At 40.0% G+C, this 18,451-nt stretch overlaps 1 protein-coding gene across 5 annotated transcripts in view; it reads right to left on the bottom strand.

Moving 5' to 3' along the window:
- The window catches only part of STAM2 (signal transducing adaptor molecule 2), a 50,984-nt gene extending 33,170 nt beyond the window's left edge, over window positions 1-17,814 (bottom strand). For 3 of the 5 annotated variants that reach the window (XM_047083420.1, XM_047083421.1, XM_047083424.1), the window contains exon 1: window positions 17,698-17,814. In XM_047083420.1, the coding sequence (XP_046939376.1) occupies window positions 17,698-17,737 (40 nt within the window). In that variant the 5' untranslated portion in view covers window positions 17,738-17,814. Of the gene's footprint in view, window positions 1-1,290; window positions 1,584-17,697 lie in introns of those variants that run through there. The other 2 variants (XM_047083422.1, XM_047083423.1) reach the window with 2 other exon arrangements.
- Window positions 17,815-18,451: the final 637 nt, after the last annotated feature.

Genomic DNA, 18,451 nt, shown 5'->3' with positions numbered 1-18,451 from the left:
AGAGTACAAGCACAAGTCAGGGAAGGGGAAGAAAGAGAGAGAGAGAGAGAGAGAGAGAGAGAAATAGAATCTTAAGGAGGCTCCACTCAGCACGGAGCCCAACGCAGTGCTCAATCCCTCACCCTGCGGCTCGTGATCTGAGCTGAAATCAAGAGTTGGGCGCTCAACTGACTCAGCCACCCAGACGCCCCTTAACAATTTTTTAATTTCATATCTAATAAATTCAGGGGGCCAAGATGGCAGAGCAGCATGGAAGTTCCCGGCTTCTCTCATCCCTGAAATGCAGCTAGATCAGCACCAAACCATTTTGCACACCTAGAAAATTGATCTGAGGATGAACACAACAATCTGCATAACTTGAGCCATAGAACTCGGCAGATACAGAGCTCAGAGAGGTGAAATGGAGGAGAGAAAAGCCACAGGGGGTAGGGAGCTGTTTTTGCGGAGAGGGGACAGAGAAAGGAGGGGAGAGTGTGTGAGAAGCACTCTCCCCAGAAGTAGGTGGAGAGAAAGAGAAAGAGTGGACACACCCACACGGGACTGAACAAGAAAGGGAGAAAGAGGCTTCAATTCCATTAGGACTCTATAAACAGGGGACAGCAGAGTCAGAAATTCTGTAGCTCAGTATCTAGCAGTGCCCTGGTGGGAAGGGCAAATTCCCAGGAGCAGGCAGTGAGATCTGAGGGGTCCGTGGGCCACACAAGAAGCGGTTCCTCTGCTAGGAGGGCATTTGGTAGAGGCCATATGGCCTCCTCACAGGGAAAGGTCCCAGTGGACCCTACCTGGAGAACAGCCACATGTGCTCATATTGGAACAAAGATGCAAGGGTGTGGTGAAACCTGGCACCGGCTGTGTGTTGTTTTGCCCATAATCTCTGAACCTCTGCTGCCGGGCAATCGCACAAACTTTTTCTGGGGCAAGCAGGCACCCAGCCGCAATCTCAGAACCTCTGCAACAGTGACCACACAAACATTCCCAGGGGCGAGCCAGGACCCAACCACTGCTCGGCAAGACCCTCCCCAGAGTGCTGGAGTCGGTCCAAACCACAGGGCTCTCAGAAGTGAGGGGTTTGGAAAGAGCCCCATATGAGATATAATTCAGGAGGGAGGTGCTGCTGCCAGGCTGACAGCTTGGAAGCAGACAGCATAGATGTGGGGAGTGAATGGAAGCTGAAGACAAAGGAGGGGGTGCTTGACTGCTGGTCACAATTGCTGAGCGCAATTATTCTGGTACCAGAGACTGGGAAGCTGGGTGATGCCATTTTCACCTCTCCCAAGCATGCACACACACCTGCACGTGCACCACACCAATCCACCTCAGTAAGCTAAGCAGCACCATCTAGTGGAGAACAGCTGTTACGCCAAGCCCCGTCCAACTGCGCCAACCAAGCTCAGGCCCTAGAGGACCACCACAAGTCTCTCCACCTGCTTAGTGCTTCACAGATGACTTCCAGGGGAAACTAGATGTAATTTCATTCGGATTTCATTCTGTTCACGGGTCCATCTATTCATTTCTTGTCTTTGTTCTTTTCTTATTCTTGGATACAGAAAGAGAAAAATTTATTTTTATTTTCTGGGGTTTTTTAAATTTTTTTTTTTTTTTTTACTATTTTAACTTTTTAAAACATTTTTTGTAGTTTACTTTCTTCATTTCATTCTATTTTATTCCATACATTTTTAAAATTTTTAAATGTTTTCTTACTTTTTTTCTTTTCTTTCCCACATCTAATGAATTCGGTGAATTCAAAAGTACAGACAAGAAAAAAAACTTCTACCAACCTCTTTTGAAACCATGATGCTTATCTTTCCAGACATTTTTCTACATGAATATGGAAAAATAAAAATATATGTAAACTAAATAAAATAGAATCGTATGTATGAGGTGCCTCCAAAAAGAGCACCCAAAAGCTGATACCTCCTTCCTGCCAAAGTTATGAACAAGTTGAGAAACAAAGAATAAAGTATCATTGCTATTACTAACAGAAACTGTAGGTTTATTAGATAAATGGGCTTGCTAATTGTGAACCTCAGAGGAGAGCATGTCTTAGCACTAAACAGGCACAGACTGCTCCCTGCAGGATAAGTCTCTGCACAACTTATTCCATGGAGGAGATGAGAAATCACTCGATGGCTGTGGAAAGACTCGCTAGCTCTGACACATCAATGAAGTGCATCCACTGGGCCAACTAGTCTCAAATTTACCAATCAAATAAGTCATTACATCAAGGTTGAAATGACTAAGGGAGCCAGAGCAGACTCAGGGTGAACACTAACGGAATTCCCTTCTCAGGAAGGAAACCTCAGAGGTAGAGAAAAAGTATTCCTCACTAATACTTGTGATCATATTAAATGTATTATTTGCTAACTTGCATTTCTACTTATATAAACACCTATGTTCATAATTATACACCTATAACAATATTTTTTTATTTTTTATTTTTTTTAATTTTTTTTTCAACGTTTATTTATTTTTGGGACAGAGAGAAACAGAGCATGAACGGGGGAGGGGCAGAGAGAGAGGGAGACACAGAATCGGAACCAGGCTCCAGGCTCTGAGCCATCAGCCCAGAGCCTGACGCGGGGCTCAAACTCACGGACGGCGAGATCGTGACCTGGCTGAAGTCGGACGCTTAACCGACTGCGCCACCCAGGCGCCCCATCAATATTTTTAAGTAACAGTGTGATGTACCATATATACAGAGTAGCCACAAAATACCTATACAATCAACACATTGATTTTTTTTTAAATGCTTTCTCTGCCTTAAGTGCATTGTTTTTTACTATTTTTTTAAGTTTATGTATTTATTTTGAAAGAGAGAGCATGTGCACATGGGCTCATGAGTGGGAAGGGGAAGAGAGGAAGAGAAAGAAACCCAAGTGTGGAGCCCAATGTGGGGCTTGATCTCACAAAACATGAGATCATGACCTAAGCCAAAATCAAGAGTTGGACACTCAACCGACTGAACCCCCCCAGGCGTCCCAATACACCGTGATTTTAAATCCACCATGTATTCAGCCTCTCTTATACTCACTGGTATCACTCATACTGATGCCCCACATAGAAGAAATATAAGATAATTAAAAGTGGTCAGGATTTCACACAGAGGCCCTTCAGCATACTTTGTCTTTCATATGTCTTCACCCGACCTCTCTTCCTCTCCTCAACCCCAATAATGAAGGTAAGCTCCATGATGGCAGGAATTTTTGTTTTGTTCACTATTATTTCTAGTGCATGGAACAGTCTGAAGCACACAGTAGATACTCAGTAAATTCTGGTTTGATAAATAAATTGAATGATGCTGGTTGCTCCTCCATATCCTATTACTGTGGGTACAATGATGCCCAATGTGGTCTTTCTAAAGTGTGCACAAAGTTTTGGACTAGCAAGAGCTTCTGGCCAGCTAGTTTGCTGAGCAAACCTCCAAAGGGGCTATACAGGATCAAACTTCACTAGCAACACCATGTGGCAATAAAAGGCAATAGCACTAGTGGGCTTATGAGGTTCCAGTTCTCTGCTTGTTTACTAAAGAGGAATGACAATACCTTTTTGGGAGTCTTAACCAAAAAGCCAAGGTAAGTAGGGAAGGGACTGTCTCAAGAAGGAGGCAAAGGGCTTCCTGTGCTGTGATATACAGGTGACTTCAATGGAGTCTGAAAAGCAAATCACATTTATTATACATGACTTGCCAGTCTCATGCTCATCCTTCTCTTTGCTTATGACAGGGTTTTGTTTTTGCTGTACAGATCTAACACTCCTTTTCATACTATCATTTGATACAGTGTTTAGAACTACCTGATGATTCGACATTAAGCTATATTCTCTTTTATATATGTATTATTTCTCGTTAATAGGTAAATCTTTAGTCTCTCTGGAATTTCATTTGGTACATGGAAAGAAGCAGGGATAGAAAAATATTTTTACTAATTATTTGTCAGTAGTTCTAACATCTAAGAATCTATCATTTCCTCTTTGATATGAGAAGCCAAGCATCATCATTTACCAAATTTTGTCAGTACACATATGCATACAAAGAGTTGAATCTGATTTGAGACCATCTAATAACCTACCCATTATTGATTACTCGACTTTTAATGATTATTTTTTCAATTTCAGTCCTGTGATACACAATTAAATGTGAAATCTATTTAATACCTACCAAAAACCATTTCAACAATTTTAAGTATATCTAAACAGTGTTTTTTATTTTATTTTTATAGAAAATGCAAAAATCCTGATTTGAATACTCTATCCAGCATAGTTTATGGTCTACAAATACAGGGCTCACTCTTTTAAAAAAGTATAAAATCTGAAGACTTTATAATGGTCTGCCAAAAAGGATTTCATTTTTCAAGTGAACTAAGTAACAGTCAAATTATGCACTTAGGAGCATTTTAAACTCCTGGAAAAAATTTTAAATATTATAATTAAGGAACCATTCTTTTATAGCACTGTCACTTTGCCCAGTGTTGGGGGCATACTTCACATTATCCTGTGTCAAATGCATAGAGTGGGAGAGAGTTTAAAAAGCCCTCCTGCCGGCCTAAATTCTAAATTTCCAGGGTTTGGTGGGTGTAAGTCATAATGTTTCATCACCAGGTTTTGATTATTGTATATAGAAAGCCTCAAATATCCTGAAATATTTCAGAAAGATTCTAACAATATCATATTCCGTCCATCAATACCTATAAAGAACAAAAAGGCGCCCCCTCTACACAGTGCATTGTGTTTAGCATAAAACTTTAAAAAGAATTCAAGTCTACCCAGAAAACTTTTAATGAAATAGGCTCTACCAGTAATTTTTAAAATTTAACTATATAAAAGAAAAATGCTCAGAAGAGATTTATAAGGTTCCTCCTACTATGTTTGCAAATAAAAACTCACGACTGGTCTGCCTCCAACCATGGCAGAGTGTCCGCTATCAGATTTGCTATTCTACCAAAAACAAGAACAAAACAGGCCGCAATATATAATGCAATTGTGTTCAGGAAATGAATAACAGGCAGTGCAGGTCTGAGATCTTTGAGGGAAGGGAAATGTGAAGTAAGCCCCATAATGTCCCTAGTTTTTGCCTGGGAACACTTTCTGTCCCAACACAAGGAGAACTAGCCCAAGTAGAGCAACAGACCAAATTTCTGAGCACAGGGACTTACCATGGGTCCTCGGTCAAGGGCTAGGCTACTTGAGTCTCTAAGAAGTCTAGCAGAGATCACCGACTATGGGGCTGAAAGGCTGTGCAGTGCAGGGAGTCTTTGCAGTTGTTGTTTGTGTTCCCACAAAATTCAGATATTGAAGCCCTAACCCACAGTGTTGCTGTATTTGGAGAATAAACCTCTAAAGGTTAAATGAGGTCATAAGGATGGGATCTTGATCCAATAGGATTAGTATCCTAATAAGAAGAGAACACAGAGCTCTCTCTCTCTCTCTCCATACATGCGCCAAGAAGAGGTCATGCAAGCACACAGTGAAAAGGTAGCTATCTGCAACCCAAGGGTAGAGACACCTCACCAGACACCAACCCTGCTGGGACCTTGCTCTTGGACTTCCCAATTTCCAGAACTGTGAGAAAATAAATTTGTTGTTCAATTCACCTAGTCCAAGGTAATTTGTTATGGCAGCCCAAGCAGACTAATACTCCACCCAACTAGAGTACAGAGAACATTTCAGGCATTCAACTGAAACACCAAAAGAGAATAAAGGCCCCCTATAATTTAATTCAATATCAAAACAGACCTGTCACACAAAGAAAACCAAAACGATCCTCTAATAACATAATTACCTGACAGAAAAAACTCAAGACTCTTTAAAGGAAGACAACATAACCTAGCCTCCTTGCAAAGAATAATCATAGTGAACAGCATAATATAAAAAATTACCAGGATACGAGAAAGTATCAAAAATCAAGATAAAAGTAATCTATAAAAAGAGATAATAACATAACTGAAATATCAGAAATAGCAAAAGAAAAAAAGGTACTTTAAAGCAGGTGTTACCAAGAACTTAAACCAAAGGCTGGTGAGTGCTCAGCAGGGAAAAGGAAACTATAAAATTGAATTTGTGGAACTAAAAGGTACAATATCAACCCAAAAATTCACCAGATGGGCTTAAAAGCAGAATGGAGACCACAGAAACAGTGAATGTGAAGAAAAATTAATAGCAGTTATCAAATTTGAAGAATAAAAAAAAATTTTTTAACTGAACAATCTCCATATATTGATTTTTTAAAACTTGCTATGTAACCAATTACTGCAAATTAGTAGTTTAAAACACCCATTATTAGTTCATAGTCGTACAGTTAAAATCTATGTAGCGTTGGCTAGGTTCTATGCTCAGAGGCTTATTGTTGGTGTTTGATGTTACTTAACTAAAACATGATAACTAGATTCATGCATATTGGAACTATGTAAAGTGAGGCCTACCTGTACATTAAAGAAAGCCAAGTTTAAATCTTTCCTCAAATGTGCATGAACTATCAAAACCTAGAAATAATCTAGGACAATATACATAATATATTCTCTAAATACAATGCTTTTTTATTAGACCAAATGTAATACCCAACCAGATGGAAATTAACAATGAGACATAGAAATAATTAAGACTGTAACAAAGCAATACAAAAACTTGTTATAAATAGGATATGACATATCAGTATCTTGGGACATAACTAAAGCAATGCTTAGAAGGTAGACAAAATTTGTTTTTATGTATTAGTAATTATTTTTATACCTTAAAATTGTAGTAGGAGAATAGGAGAAAACTGGAAAAAACTTTTCTTCAATAGCAAAAATAAACTGGAAAATGGAAAGTAAATGAATAGAATTCATTTTTGGTTTGTAACAGGAAACCACAGCTGACAGCTTTTACTAAAGATATAAACATGTTCTTTCTTTGGACCAATTCATTATGAACTAAATAATTACTGAAAATATAGTAGAGCCAATTCTTTCTAGTTTGTAAATAAATCATGGGGCACCTGGGTGGCTCAGTTAAGCATCTGACTCCATCTCAGCTCAGGTCATGATCTCATGGTTTGTGAGGCTGAGCCCTGAGTCAGGCTCTGTGCTGAGAGGCTACTTGGGATTCTCTCTCCCCCCGTCTCTCTCTCTGCCCCTTCTCCTCTGCTCGCACTCTCTCTCTCTCAAAATAAGTAAATAAACTTTAAAAAATAAAATAAATCATACATGTTTAATGATTAAAATAACAATATATACTTGTTATTAAGTTTCCAGACCAATTTTTGTGTAAATTTAGACTAAAAATATTTAAATGTCCAAAGCCTCAACCTGACGTTTATAAATATTTCACCTCTTTCTCTGACTTCAATAACACCCATACTTAGCATTCTACAATACTTGGGTTTAACATACATTTTCTCATTTACTCCTCATTTAATGTCTTGATTTGTTTGGGTATATTTCATTGCTGTAAATCTTCAGTTTACTCTGGGGAAAGCAGTAATATAAATTTTACCTTAAAATACACTGTTCATGGGGAGTGACTCCGTCAGTTAAGCATCCCACTCGTGGTATCAGCTCAGGTCATGATCTCATGGTTCCTGAGATAGAGCCCGACATCAGGCTCCACATTAGGCTCTGTTCTGACAGCATGAAGCCTGCTGGGGATTCTCTCTCCCTCTCCATCCCTCTCTCTGCCCTCCCCCCACTTGCATGTGAGCGAACATGCTCACTCGCTCTCTCTCAAAATACATAAACATTTAAAAACATACACTGTTCATTATCTTCTAAAATGAAAACCTACTTACCACTCTGAGTGCTGAATGATAGGTAATAATTTTTTTTAATGTTTATTATTTTTGAGAGAGAAAGAGAGACAGAGAACAAGCAGGGGAGGGGGAGAGAGACAGAGAGAGAGAGACAGAATCAGAAGCAGGCTCCATGCTGTAAGCTGTCAACACAGAACCTGACGTAGGGCTCGAGCCCACAGCCTGTGAGATCATGACCTGAGCTGAAGTTGGCCGCTTAACCCACTGAGCCACCTAGGCGCCCTGGTAATTTAATTAAGAAGTAACAGCTTCAAAACATTTTACATATACTAAACCAGTTACACTTCAATCCAACAAAGTAAGGATTCCCCATATTGTAGATGAGGAAACATACACAGAAAAGTAACACAAGATCACACAACTACTAAGTAGTAAAACAGGGATTTCAATTTGGGAAGTCTAGCTCAGAGTATCCTCTCTAGTGTAAATATTAAACAAACTGCCTCTTGAGTGCAATTTTTGTTCAAAACTGCTAACGTAGCTCTTCCCAACAAGTTAATTTTCGGTTTCCCTATATACGAATATTTTAAACATACTGAATAGGACAAACACAAATTCAAGTCTTATTTATAAGGAAAGGATCATCATCATCTAATCTACAGCCACATCATCTAAAAATACAATATATTTATAGCTTCTTGCTCTGGTAGAATACTTAGAAGAGTGACTGCCACTCTTTTGATTTCACATGTTACCACTAACATTTTTGGGGGGGACTAGGAAGAGTTAGGTGAGTTAGGCACGTAAGGAAGTTAGGGAGGGGGAAAACCACATCAAAATCACCTTTTACTGCCTTCTAATATTACAAACCATCTGTTAAAAAAGGCAAAAGGTCTGGGCACCTGTGTGGCTCAGTTCGTTAAGCATGTGACTTCGGCTCAGGTCATGATTTCATAGCTCATGGGTTCGAGCCCAGCATCGGGCTCTGGGCTGACAGCTGAGTCGGGACCATGCTTTGGATCCTTTGTCTCCCTCTCTCTCTGTCCTTTCCCCGCTCACACTCTATCTCTCTCTCAAAACCAAATGAAACATTAAAAAACAAATTTTTTTTTTTTTTAAAGGCAAAAGGTCTAAGACCAACCTTTATATTCCTGCAAGTTCACTTTCTGACTGGCTATCACTTCCAAGGTCCCATCTCTAACCTGTCAGGTGAGACCCATGCCACCTCCCAACTCCACAAAATGGGCATGCTCATTTCCACAAACACACTTACATTAGGGAAAAAGGAAGAAAACAGAAAGGTAGTAAGCATAATTGTAATTGACCTATCAGGAAACCTCATGTGCAAGCTGGAAAAAAGGAAAAATGAGTCTCCGAAGTAGCCAAAACGTCATAAGCAGAGGAGAATCAAAAGCAGTTAGACTGGACAGGGGATCACATGACCTCTGCAAACTAAGGAAATCATCATGCATACTCTGTATGCACCTGTGAAGTACACATATCACCCATTAAACACTTAAGACCAGTCTTCTATACACCCAGCTCTGAAACTACCTTACTAGCCTAAGGTCTCTGGGTAGGTCACCTCAGCACAGACACAAATCTGAATCATGTTCTTATTTGTAAAATGGAAATTAAGATGGCTGCCATGCTTAAAAGAGGAGTTGTTAAAAGATAAGTAGATGAAACACTTAAACAGATACTTCAAAAAAGAGGCTATTCATTCATTCATTTTTTTAAGTAAGCTCTACATTCACCACGGGGCTTGAACTCACAACTCCAAGATCAGCAATCATATGCTTCATCGACTGAGCCAGCCAGGTGCCCCTCAAATAAATATGTTCAAAGGTGTCCAACATCAATAGTCATCAGATAAATGCATATTAATACAATAGTGAGATAACACTAGAATGGCTAAAATTCTTAAAGTATACCACCAGTTACAAATTTCTGACATGAAACTGAAGTCATATGAGCTAAAAATAAATAAATGGCATACTTCAGAATACTGACTATGTTATGTGGGGCACCTGGGTGGCTCAGTCAGTTGAGTGTCCGACTTTGGCTCAGATCCTGCTCTCGCGGTTCCTGAGTTCAAGCCCCACATCGGGCTCACTGCTGTTAGCACAGAGCCTGCTTTGGATCCTCTGTCTCCCCTCTCTACCCTTCCCCAGCTTGTGTTCTCTCAAAACTAAACAAACAAACAAACAAACATTAAAAAAAAAAACAACACTGATTTTCAGAGGACAATGTCTGATCTGTGTCACACTGACCTTCTTAGGTTCAATCCCTAAACTAAATACAAATAAATATTTATTCACTATCAAGTAAAGCAACAGAGCCTCATTAGGCAATAATGTTAAAAAAAAAAAAAAAAAAGTTCTTCCCCTTCCACCCTCAAGGGCATAGCACTACTAGGAAAACCAAAACATGTCTATGCTAGATTTAAGCAGAGTTTTTAGAAAAGAATGTTAAGATAATTCATCCCATGACATATGAAAGCAAAAGAAGCTGGTCAGATTACAATAAAAAATCCCTTTTAGTTCAAATGAACTAAATTCTGAGCCACTACAATTATCATGTTGCATGTGAAAATTAATAAATGCTTCATAAAAGAATATTTACTGACCAGAGTCTGAGAGTTTTTAGATACAATAAAAATTTCACTAGCAAACAAGTTTTTTTCATCCTATATCATTACTATCATTTAAAAATTCTATTAAATAGGGATATTGCACATAAGACAAATTTTCAATTTTTCATTTCTTTTCATACTTTTATAAAAGACCTATTAAATATAACTTCTGAGGATGCATTGAAAGTCAGTCAGAACTGTAAGTACTTCATGGGATCTTCAGTTTTCAACATTCCTTAACCAGAGGAAACTAAAGAAAATTCTCCTTGAACGGAACAGTGATGGCTGATACAAGCAAGTCTCAATGGTAAAGAAATAGAAGTGTTTCACAGGGTGTTGTAGGAGAGGTGCTTATCCTTCAGACACCAGCAGATATACGCCCATTAAAAAAAATAACGTTAAGGGTGGTCTAAAAGATGGGAGCAAAATTTATTACTCCAAAAGAAAACTGAAGGTGCCAATAAGCCAATGTGAAACTCAGCCCTAAAAAGGAAAGGATACAGGAAAAAGAGGAGCAACATCAAAATGTCTCAGGTTTCTAGAAATATTCTCACCAATGGGGATTGACAAATATTGCTGATTGACAGATACCTGAAATAGGAAAGAAGACTATAGGTAAAAACATTTTTAAAAACTTTGTAAAAGACAAAGTGAAAAACCAAAAGGAGTCAGGAGGGAAAAGGCTAGATCTGGGGATAAAGGCAACCAAGGAAGGAAAAAAATAAATTTGAAAAAAAATACATATCCTTAAGTTTTATTTTGATATTTAGGGGACAGATGCTCAGAATTATCAGTTGTCAAGTAACCAGACTTTGATATTCTACACTACACACTATAAATAAGGTCTACTCTTTTAACACTCAAAACACCTTTATGTTTCTTTCATTTAAACAAAAAAAAAAGTGGCGTCGAGACACATCCACCTAAGAACACTTCTATGGTATTATGTTGTATATTCATTCACTTGTAGAAAAATTATCCTCTTGCCCTCTTGCCTTACTTTCAAACTATAATCTAAGTAAGCTTAGAACTAAATATTATTGTAAGGAATAAAAGCATCTATTTTTAATTACCAACATCATCAGTTCACATGAAACAAAAATTATAATGCCTTTTCTCTTAAATTCTAAAAGCATAAAAGAAATTTCCTTTTAGGATTTCACCACTCTGATCATAAAACCAAATGAAAGAACAAAGGCCAAAAACAGCTAAGACAGAGGAACTTGCCCAAGGCCACTGTCATTTCAATGTGGTACTGGTGCAGAATAGATAGAGAATAGTGTAGAAGGACAGGAAGCAGAGACACAGACTTCATAAAAGGAAATGTACTGTAAGGAGAGAGTGTTTCCAAAGTCATGGGGAAAGGACAAACAATGCAATAAGTAGTGATTAGACAACTGATTGTTGCCTACTATAGACTGATTATCCAAATTCCTCCTCAGATCCTATGCAAAGATCAAGTCCAGGTGGATTAAAGACCTAACTATGAAAATCAAAACTCTAAACTTTCAGAAAAAATATGAGAAGATCCTTATAATCTCAGGGTACAGAAGGCTTTCTTTTCTTTAACATTTATTATTTATTTTTGAGAGAGAAGGAGAAAGAGAGAGAAAGCAAGCAGGGGAGAAGCAGAAAGAGGGAGAGAGAGGATCTGAAGCAGGCTCCGCGCTGTCAGCACAGAGCCCAATGCAGGGCTCGAACCCACGAACCGTGAGATCATGACCTGAGATGACGTTCCACGCTTAACTCACGGAGCCAGCCAGGTGCCCTGAGAAGGCTTTCTTCAAATAAGAAAAATGAGGGCACCTGGGTGGCTTAGTGTCAAACTTCGGCTCAGGTCATGATCTCACGGTTCCATGGGTTTAAGTCCCACTTGGGGCTCTGTGCTGACAGCTCAGAGCCTAGAACCTGTTTCAGATTCTGTGTCTCCCTCTCTCTCTGCCCCTCCCTCATTTGCACTCTTTCTCTCTCTCTCTCTCTCAAAAATAAATAAACATTAAAATAAATTAACAATAAATTTAAAAAACAAGAAAAATGAAATCAGACAGTATCACTAAATTAAAACTTAGATTTTCAGGGCACCTGGGTGGCTCAGTTGGTTAAGCGTCCGACTTCAGCTCAGGTCATCATCTCGTAGTTTGTGAGTTCAAGCCCCACGTCAGGCTCTGTGCTGACAGCTCAGAGCCCAGAGCCTGCTTCAGATTCTGTGTCACCCTCTCTCTCTCTGACCCTCTCATGCTCTGTCTCTCTCTGTCTCTCAATAATAAATAAACATTGAAAAATTTAAAAAAAAATTAAACTTAGATTTTCTTAATAAAAGACATCAGAAAATAAAACACAACAAATTGAGATATACACCTGCAACTGACATAACCAACAAAAGATTAGGAGAGAATGTACAAGGAACTCTAAACTCAGTAAGAAAAAATAACCCAACAGAAAAATAAGTAACAAGCAGATAAAGTATAGAAAACAGAATAACCACGAAATAGATAAAAGATGCTCAACTTTACTAACAATGAAGTTGAAATGAAATGAAAACACTGCCTACCCTATTTCACACCCATCAAATGGGAACTTTAAAAAATATGGCAATACCCAGTGTTCGTAACGATGTGGAACAAGAACGAACTTCACTACCACTGCAGGTGGGAGTAAAATCTCCCACAAGCACTTGGAAAGGCAGTTCTACACTAATATTTTGCAAGTTTTCACCATCTAAACTTTAATTAAGGCATTCCCCTTCAAGACACAATCCCTAGACAATCTCTCACTCATGTAAACAAGAAAACATGAGTAAGAGGCTTTACTGCACTGTTGTCTATAGGAAAAATGGAAAAAACTTCATGTCCATTAATAGGAGAATGAACAAATAATATGGTACATTTGTACAGTGGAATATTACACAACTATTAAAATTAATGGAAGTAGAGCAATAAATATCAACAGAAATAATCGACAAAAATGCTGAGGTGCATTCACAAAATGCAAATAACAAAGAATGACACTTTTTATAAAGTTTACAAACAAATAAAATACATACAGTATATTTGTACGTATATTATATCATAAAACAGAGTTGTATCTTTTTGGAGTGTTTAACTCTGAGAAGGAAGGAAAAAGAATTGGATCAGGTAGCTACTAAATACACCAGAGAAATTAAACTCTATCAGGAATTTTTCTTAAAAAAAAAAAAAAGTGTATAAAATATTAGGCTGGACAGAGTTGGCTGATAGGAAAAGGACTTTATGTCATAACCTATACTTTATGTTAAAAAACATTAATTAAAATTTATAACTATCTGAAAGCTTAACACTGTAAGCAAAATACAGAATGAAATTGGCTGTTAAAGCTACCATTCTCATCCATAAGCAAAAAAATTTTTAATTGTAAGTTTTTGCAAAGATCACAGCAACCTCATTGTATTCAAGCAAGTATGTTAATAAGTATGTAAATGTTATAAATTTGAACATATTAAGTAAATTGTATTATAGGAATACTATCCACTTTTTATGTAAACATTTTTTTTTAATTTTTTAATGTTTGTTTATTTTTGAGAGAGAGAGAGAGACAGAGTGTAAGCAGGGGAGGGTTAGAGAGAGGGAGACACAAAATCTGAAGCAGGCTACAGGCTCTGAGCTATCAGCACAGAGCCCAACGCTGGGCTCGAAATCACACACTGTGAGATCAGGTGAAGTCGGAAGCTTAACAGACTGACCCACCCAGGCGACCCTCTTTTTTTTTTTTTTTTTTTTAAAGTAAGCTCTATGCCCAACCTGGGGCTTGAACTCAGGACCCCCAGATAAAGAGTTGCATGCTCCACCCACTGAGCCAGCCAGATGCCCCTATAAGCATTTCTTATAAAACTTCACTGGAGAAGATTCCATGACCAAAAGCCCAAGTTACCTCATGGTCAAGCTCGTCTAACACAAATGAAAGAAACAGCAATATGTGCATTCAAATGTCACTTAAAAAAGTGTACTTTTAAGACGAAAGTTCGCCCTTCAATGCACTGTGTCAGAAGCATTTTACAGAGGTAGAATTTGAGCTCAGCTTTGTGAGACACAAGTTAGTGTATCTGTAAGGGAGGCAATACCAAGGTTGTTGAAAAAAGAAAAAGGTGGGGTGCCTGGGTGGCTCAGTCGGTTAAGTCTCCGACTTCGGCTCAGGTCATGATCTCATGGTTCGTGAATTTGAGCCCTGCGGTAGGCTCTGTGCTGACAGCTCAGAGCCTGGAGCCTGCTTCGGATTCTGTGTCTCCCTCTCTCTCTGCCCCTCCCTCCCTCCCTCCCTCCCTCTCTCTCTCTCTCTTTCTCTTCTCTCTCAAAAGTAAAGATAAAAAAAGAAAAGAAAAGAAAAAGGCTATCACTGAATAGTGAATGGTACAAAGGCAAAGAATGGCAAAAAAAAAAGAAAAAAAGAAAAAGGTTGTCTGGCTTGAGTATCAAGAAAAAGGATGTCCGAGTAAGAACCAGACGTGGAGAGTAGAACAGACGTCCTGACTTGGGAAGCAATGTAGGGAAACTGAGAAAATTGGTACAAAATATAAGGAAATGACATCTTCCTTTTTAACACTAACCACTCAATCCTCCTACTGTGGTTCTGTCCCTCATGTTTCACTCTCCCCTTGGAATTCCCTCACAATGGCTGCCCCAACCAGGCTCCACCTCAAGAACGCTTACGCACCTTGGGGGTGACCGAGGATGGTGGCATGTGTGTGGATATATTTTTTTCTTCAGCCCAGCTTCAAAGGAATTTTACGGAACAAAAAATAAATGCAGATTTGAAGAAATCCAATAAAATATTTAAAGATCTCTAATGCTACGACAGCTAACATACCCTTCAGGGTTTATAGGATCTGACTCCAAGAAAAAAATAGGAACCTGCCAAAGATCCTTACTTCCTAGGCTTTGGCCTGCTTCCATCTGACAAGTCATTTACCATCAACAACTTATGAATGCCTTCGTAGACATTCTGACCCACTACAGCTTTTTCTCAAGGTCTGAGGAAAGAATTTCTTCCCCACATGAATAATGTCAGAAAGAATTCTCAACCTCCAGTGAAACTGCACCTACAAAAGGAATGTAGTTTCATCTCTAAAAACCCTTAATTATAAAATGACCATATACAATTCTGCAGGCAGAATTGCTGTCAGGAAAGGAGTGGGGGAGAGAGAGAATAATGTCAACACCTTTACAGAGAAAGCATGTGCCTGAAAAGTCCTTGCTGTCTCTTCAGGGAAGTTGACTTTTAAAGAAAAAAGGAATGTAAAGCATCTTGTGTATTTCTAGCACTGTATTTATCACACTATATGACAATTATCTTTTTATATGTGTATGTATCCTCCATTAGACTGAGAGTTCCTCGAGGGCAGGGATTTTTGTGTCCCCAGAACTTAACACAAATCTGAAACACAGTAATCACTCAATGCCTGTGTGCTGAATGAAAAGTGAACAAAAGAATGACAAAGAAAATAAATATGAACAAAGAAATGACAAAAAAATCTGACTGAATCACAAAGGGTAAGTGAAAAGGCAATGACACTGCAAAGGAACATATTCCTGTAGACATTTTAAATTAAATAATAACTTTCTTATATTACTTAACTATTTCAAATTTAAAAGAGATTTAAGTTCTGAAAAATGTGATATATAACTTTTCTTCTGTGATACAGAGTTAAGGGCAATTTAAACTCCTTCCTATTTCATTCCACTTTTTCTTCTAATTCCATTCATTTGTCTAACAGAAGTTACCGGTGGGCCTTGATCAAACTTGCTTTTACTATCAAACTGACTTTTGGACAGTGACTTCAGTCATACTTAAACTAACAAGGACTTGAAGCTTTGGTTGGTGGCACTGCCCATGAAATGATCTCTACACAGCAGTGGCTTTTGTTTGAACAGCAGTGCCTCTTTTACTACAGGGGCATTAAACTGTGATCCACTAAGACATTCAGGGACATCAAGAGTCACTGAGGGGAAGGGTTAGGAAGGCAAAACAGGCAGAGCAACTCCGCCCACTTCTACCAGTTTTCAAACAGAAAACAATAGGCTTCCGGGAAAGATTTCCCTTGAAGAAAGAGTTGTACAGATTTTCAAGTCAGAAAATAATTTGTCTTATTCTATTTTGACTTGTTTTATTTCACTAAGACAAAACGAAAATCTTCAAATCAGCAATAAAAAGGAGAGGTCTCACTGGAACAACAGAAGACGTCCTTAGGTGTTCCTAAAAGCAGAGCCTGTGAGCCTCGACCTGATGCTTCCTAGATTTATGCCAGTCACCTGTGTTAATCCACCAAGAAGAAAGCTGAAAGAAATTATGGAAATACATATTTGAAGACTATATAAGGGTCAAAAGATAATCATAAATTTTTTAGGTCTCTAGGAATAGAAGAAGGTTCTAACATACATTGTATTTGACTTTTGAACATGTTTTTGGAATCACATAACACACCAAAATAGGGCACTTTCTATTAAGTCTACTCATCATTAGAAAAATGTAACTGAAAAGGTGGCTCACCGCTTTGATGTGCTGTATTCTGTGACTGGCAATTTTCAGCCATGGGTTTTTCCATTCCACTAAGTCCTAAAACTCTACCTAGGGTTCTGTTAACTCCTGCTACAGAAATGTGTACGTGGCCAGTTTATTTTACTGTTTTTCTCATTCCACAATCACTAAAGACAGCAGCAGCACTCTTACAACTCCAACAAATAAAATAGTAGTTGTTCTGATCTGTTTTGACATTCTAGGGTTTTCCTTTTCATACCCTAAGACACAGCATCTCGTAGCACTTGCGACGTCCATGGATAGAGAGTAACACTCCCAAGCATTGTAAATAAATCCCGAAGCTATGCTATCAGAGCTTGGATGCGTTTGTATATGAGTGAGGTGAAATGGGTTTCTCCTATTGAACGGAGGCAAGTCGAGGTCCCTAGTGCTGCGCTGCCTCAGACAGCTGGGTCTGTCCACCGCTGCACCATCTCAAAGCCGGGGGTGAGGGGTGGGGGGAACGGTAATGAACCAACTATAGAGGGAGCAGGAAGTTTGTATCATAAACTCCGCAATTGCTTAATTAGTCCAGTCCCCTGCGAGCCACAGGCTCTTCCCTATTCCTGCGATTGGCAAAGGGAAATAACCTCTTTTTCAGGGTGTCCAATCTCAGGTAAGAGGTACTCTCCAGGCTGCCAGCGACGCGCCAAGGTAGCCCCACTGAAATGTCCCCGCGACTAGGCAGCGGCGCCGCCCCCTTCTCTCCCTTTGCTTGGCTTTCCAGTCCTCGGAGTCGCCACCGCCCACTTTCTAGCACGACAAACAGCGTCCTGTGCGCGGGCCCAGCACTTACCCACGTCTTGCTCGAAGGGGTTTGCAGTGAACAGAGACATCTTGCCGGTGCCCGAGCCCTAAACGCTGTGGTCTGGCCGAGGCTCGGCGGCTGCTCCGAGCTGGGTGACCCGCGGCTGCCGCTTCCTAGACGGCTCCGCTCCGACCGCGTCCTCGCACTTCCGCCACCGCCACTGTCCGGCCCCCGCCTGACAGGCCAGCTGCCGATTCGCACTCCACCCCCTCGCTCCGGCCTAACTCCCCTCCCGGAACGAGGTCCCGCCGGCGCGTGGATTCTTTCAGCGCACCTGTCGCCTCCGCCTCTCAGGAAGAGGCAGCAGACCTGTCCCAGACGTTCGCGGGGGGGTCAGGCGGCCGCCGCGGCCACCTTTCCATCGCTAGGACCCCGGCAAGCCACGGAGCAGGGGACCTTCGGGGCCGGAAGTTGTCGCGCCTAGAACTGGGCAACCCTAGAGGCCCGGAAGCCGCTGTGCGTGCGGCGACACCCGGAGGGCCGGGGTGTTGCCGGGTTTTCCGCCTTTGGAGTCTCTAGTTCTCGCTAATTTAATTCGTTCCTAAGCTGCAGCCTAGTCCCTCGAGGGCGGACCAGTGGCTGCGTTCGCGTCACAGTCCCGTTGCCCTGGAAATGGATGGAGCCTCCGCGCCTAACCCCTGCTGGAATAACCCTCCTGGAAATCGGTGGTGGACCTATGGCTCTGTGGGGGACTCCCTAACTTTTCGCTTTCTATAGTGTTCTCTGAACACGTGATCACACT

Source organism: Lynx rufus, unplaced genomic scaffold, assembly GCF_022079265.1.
Source record: "Lynx rufus isolate CCGP_SWC_20201006 ecotype Redwood Valley unplaced genomic scaffold, mLynRuf1.p SCAF_2, whole genome shotgun sequence".
Lineage (NCBI taxonomy): Eukaryota > Metazoa > Chordata > Mammalia > Carnivora > Felidae > Lynx > Lynx rufus.
Note: the sequence above shows the minus strand (reverse complement) of the source record. Positions and strands in the feature narration are given on the sequence as shown.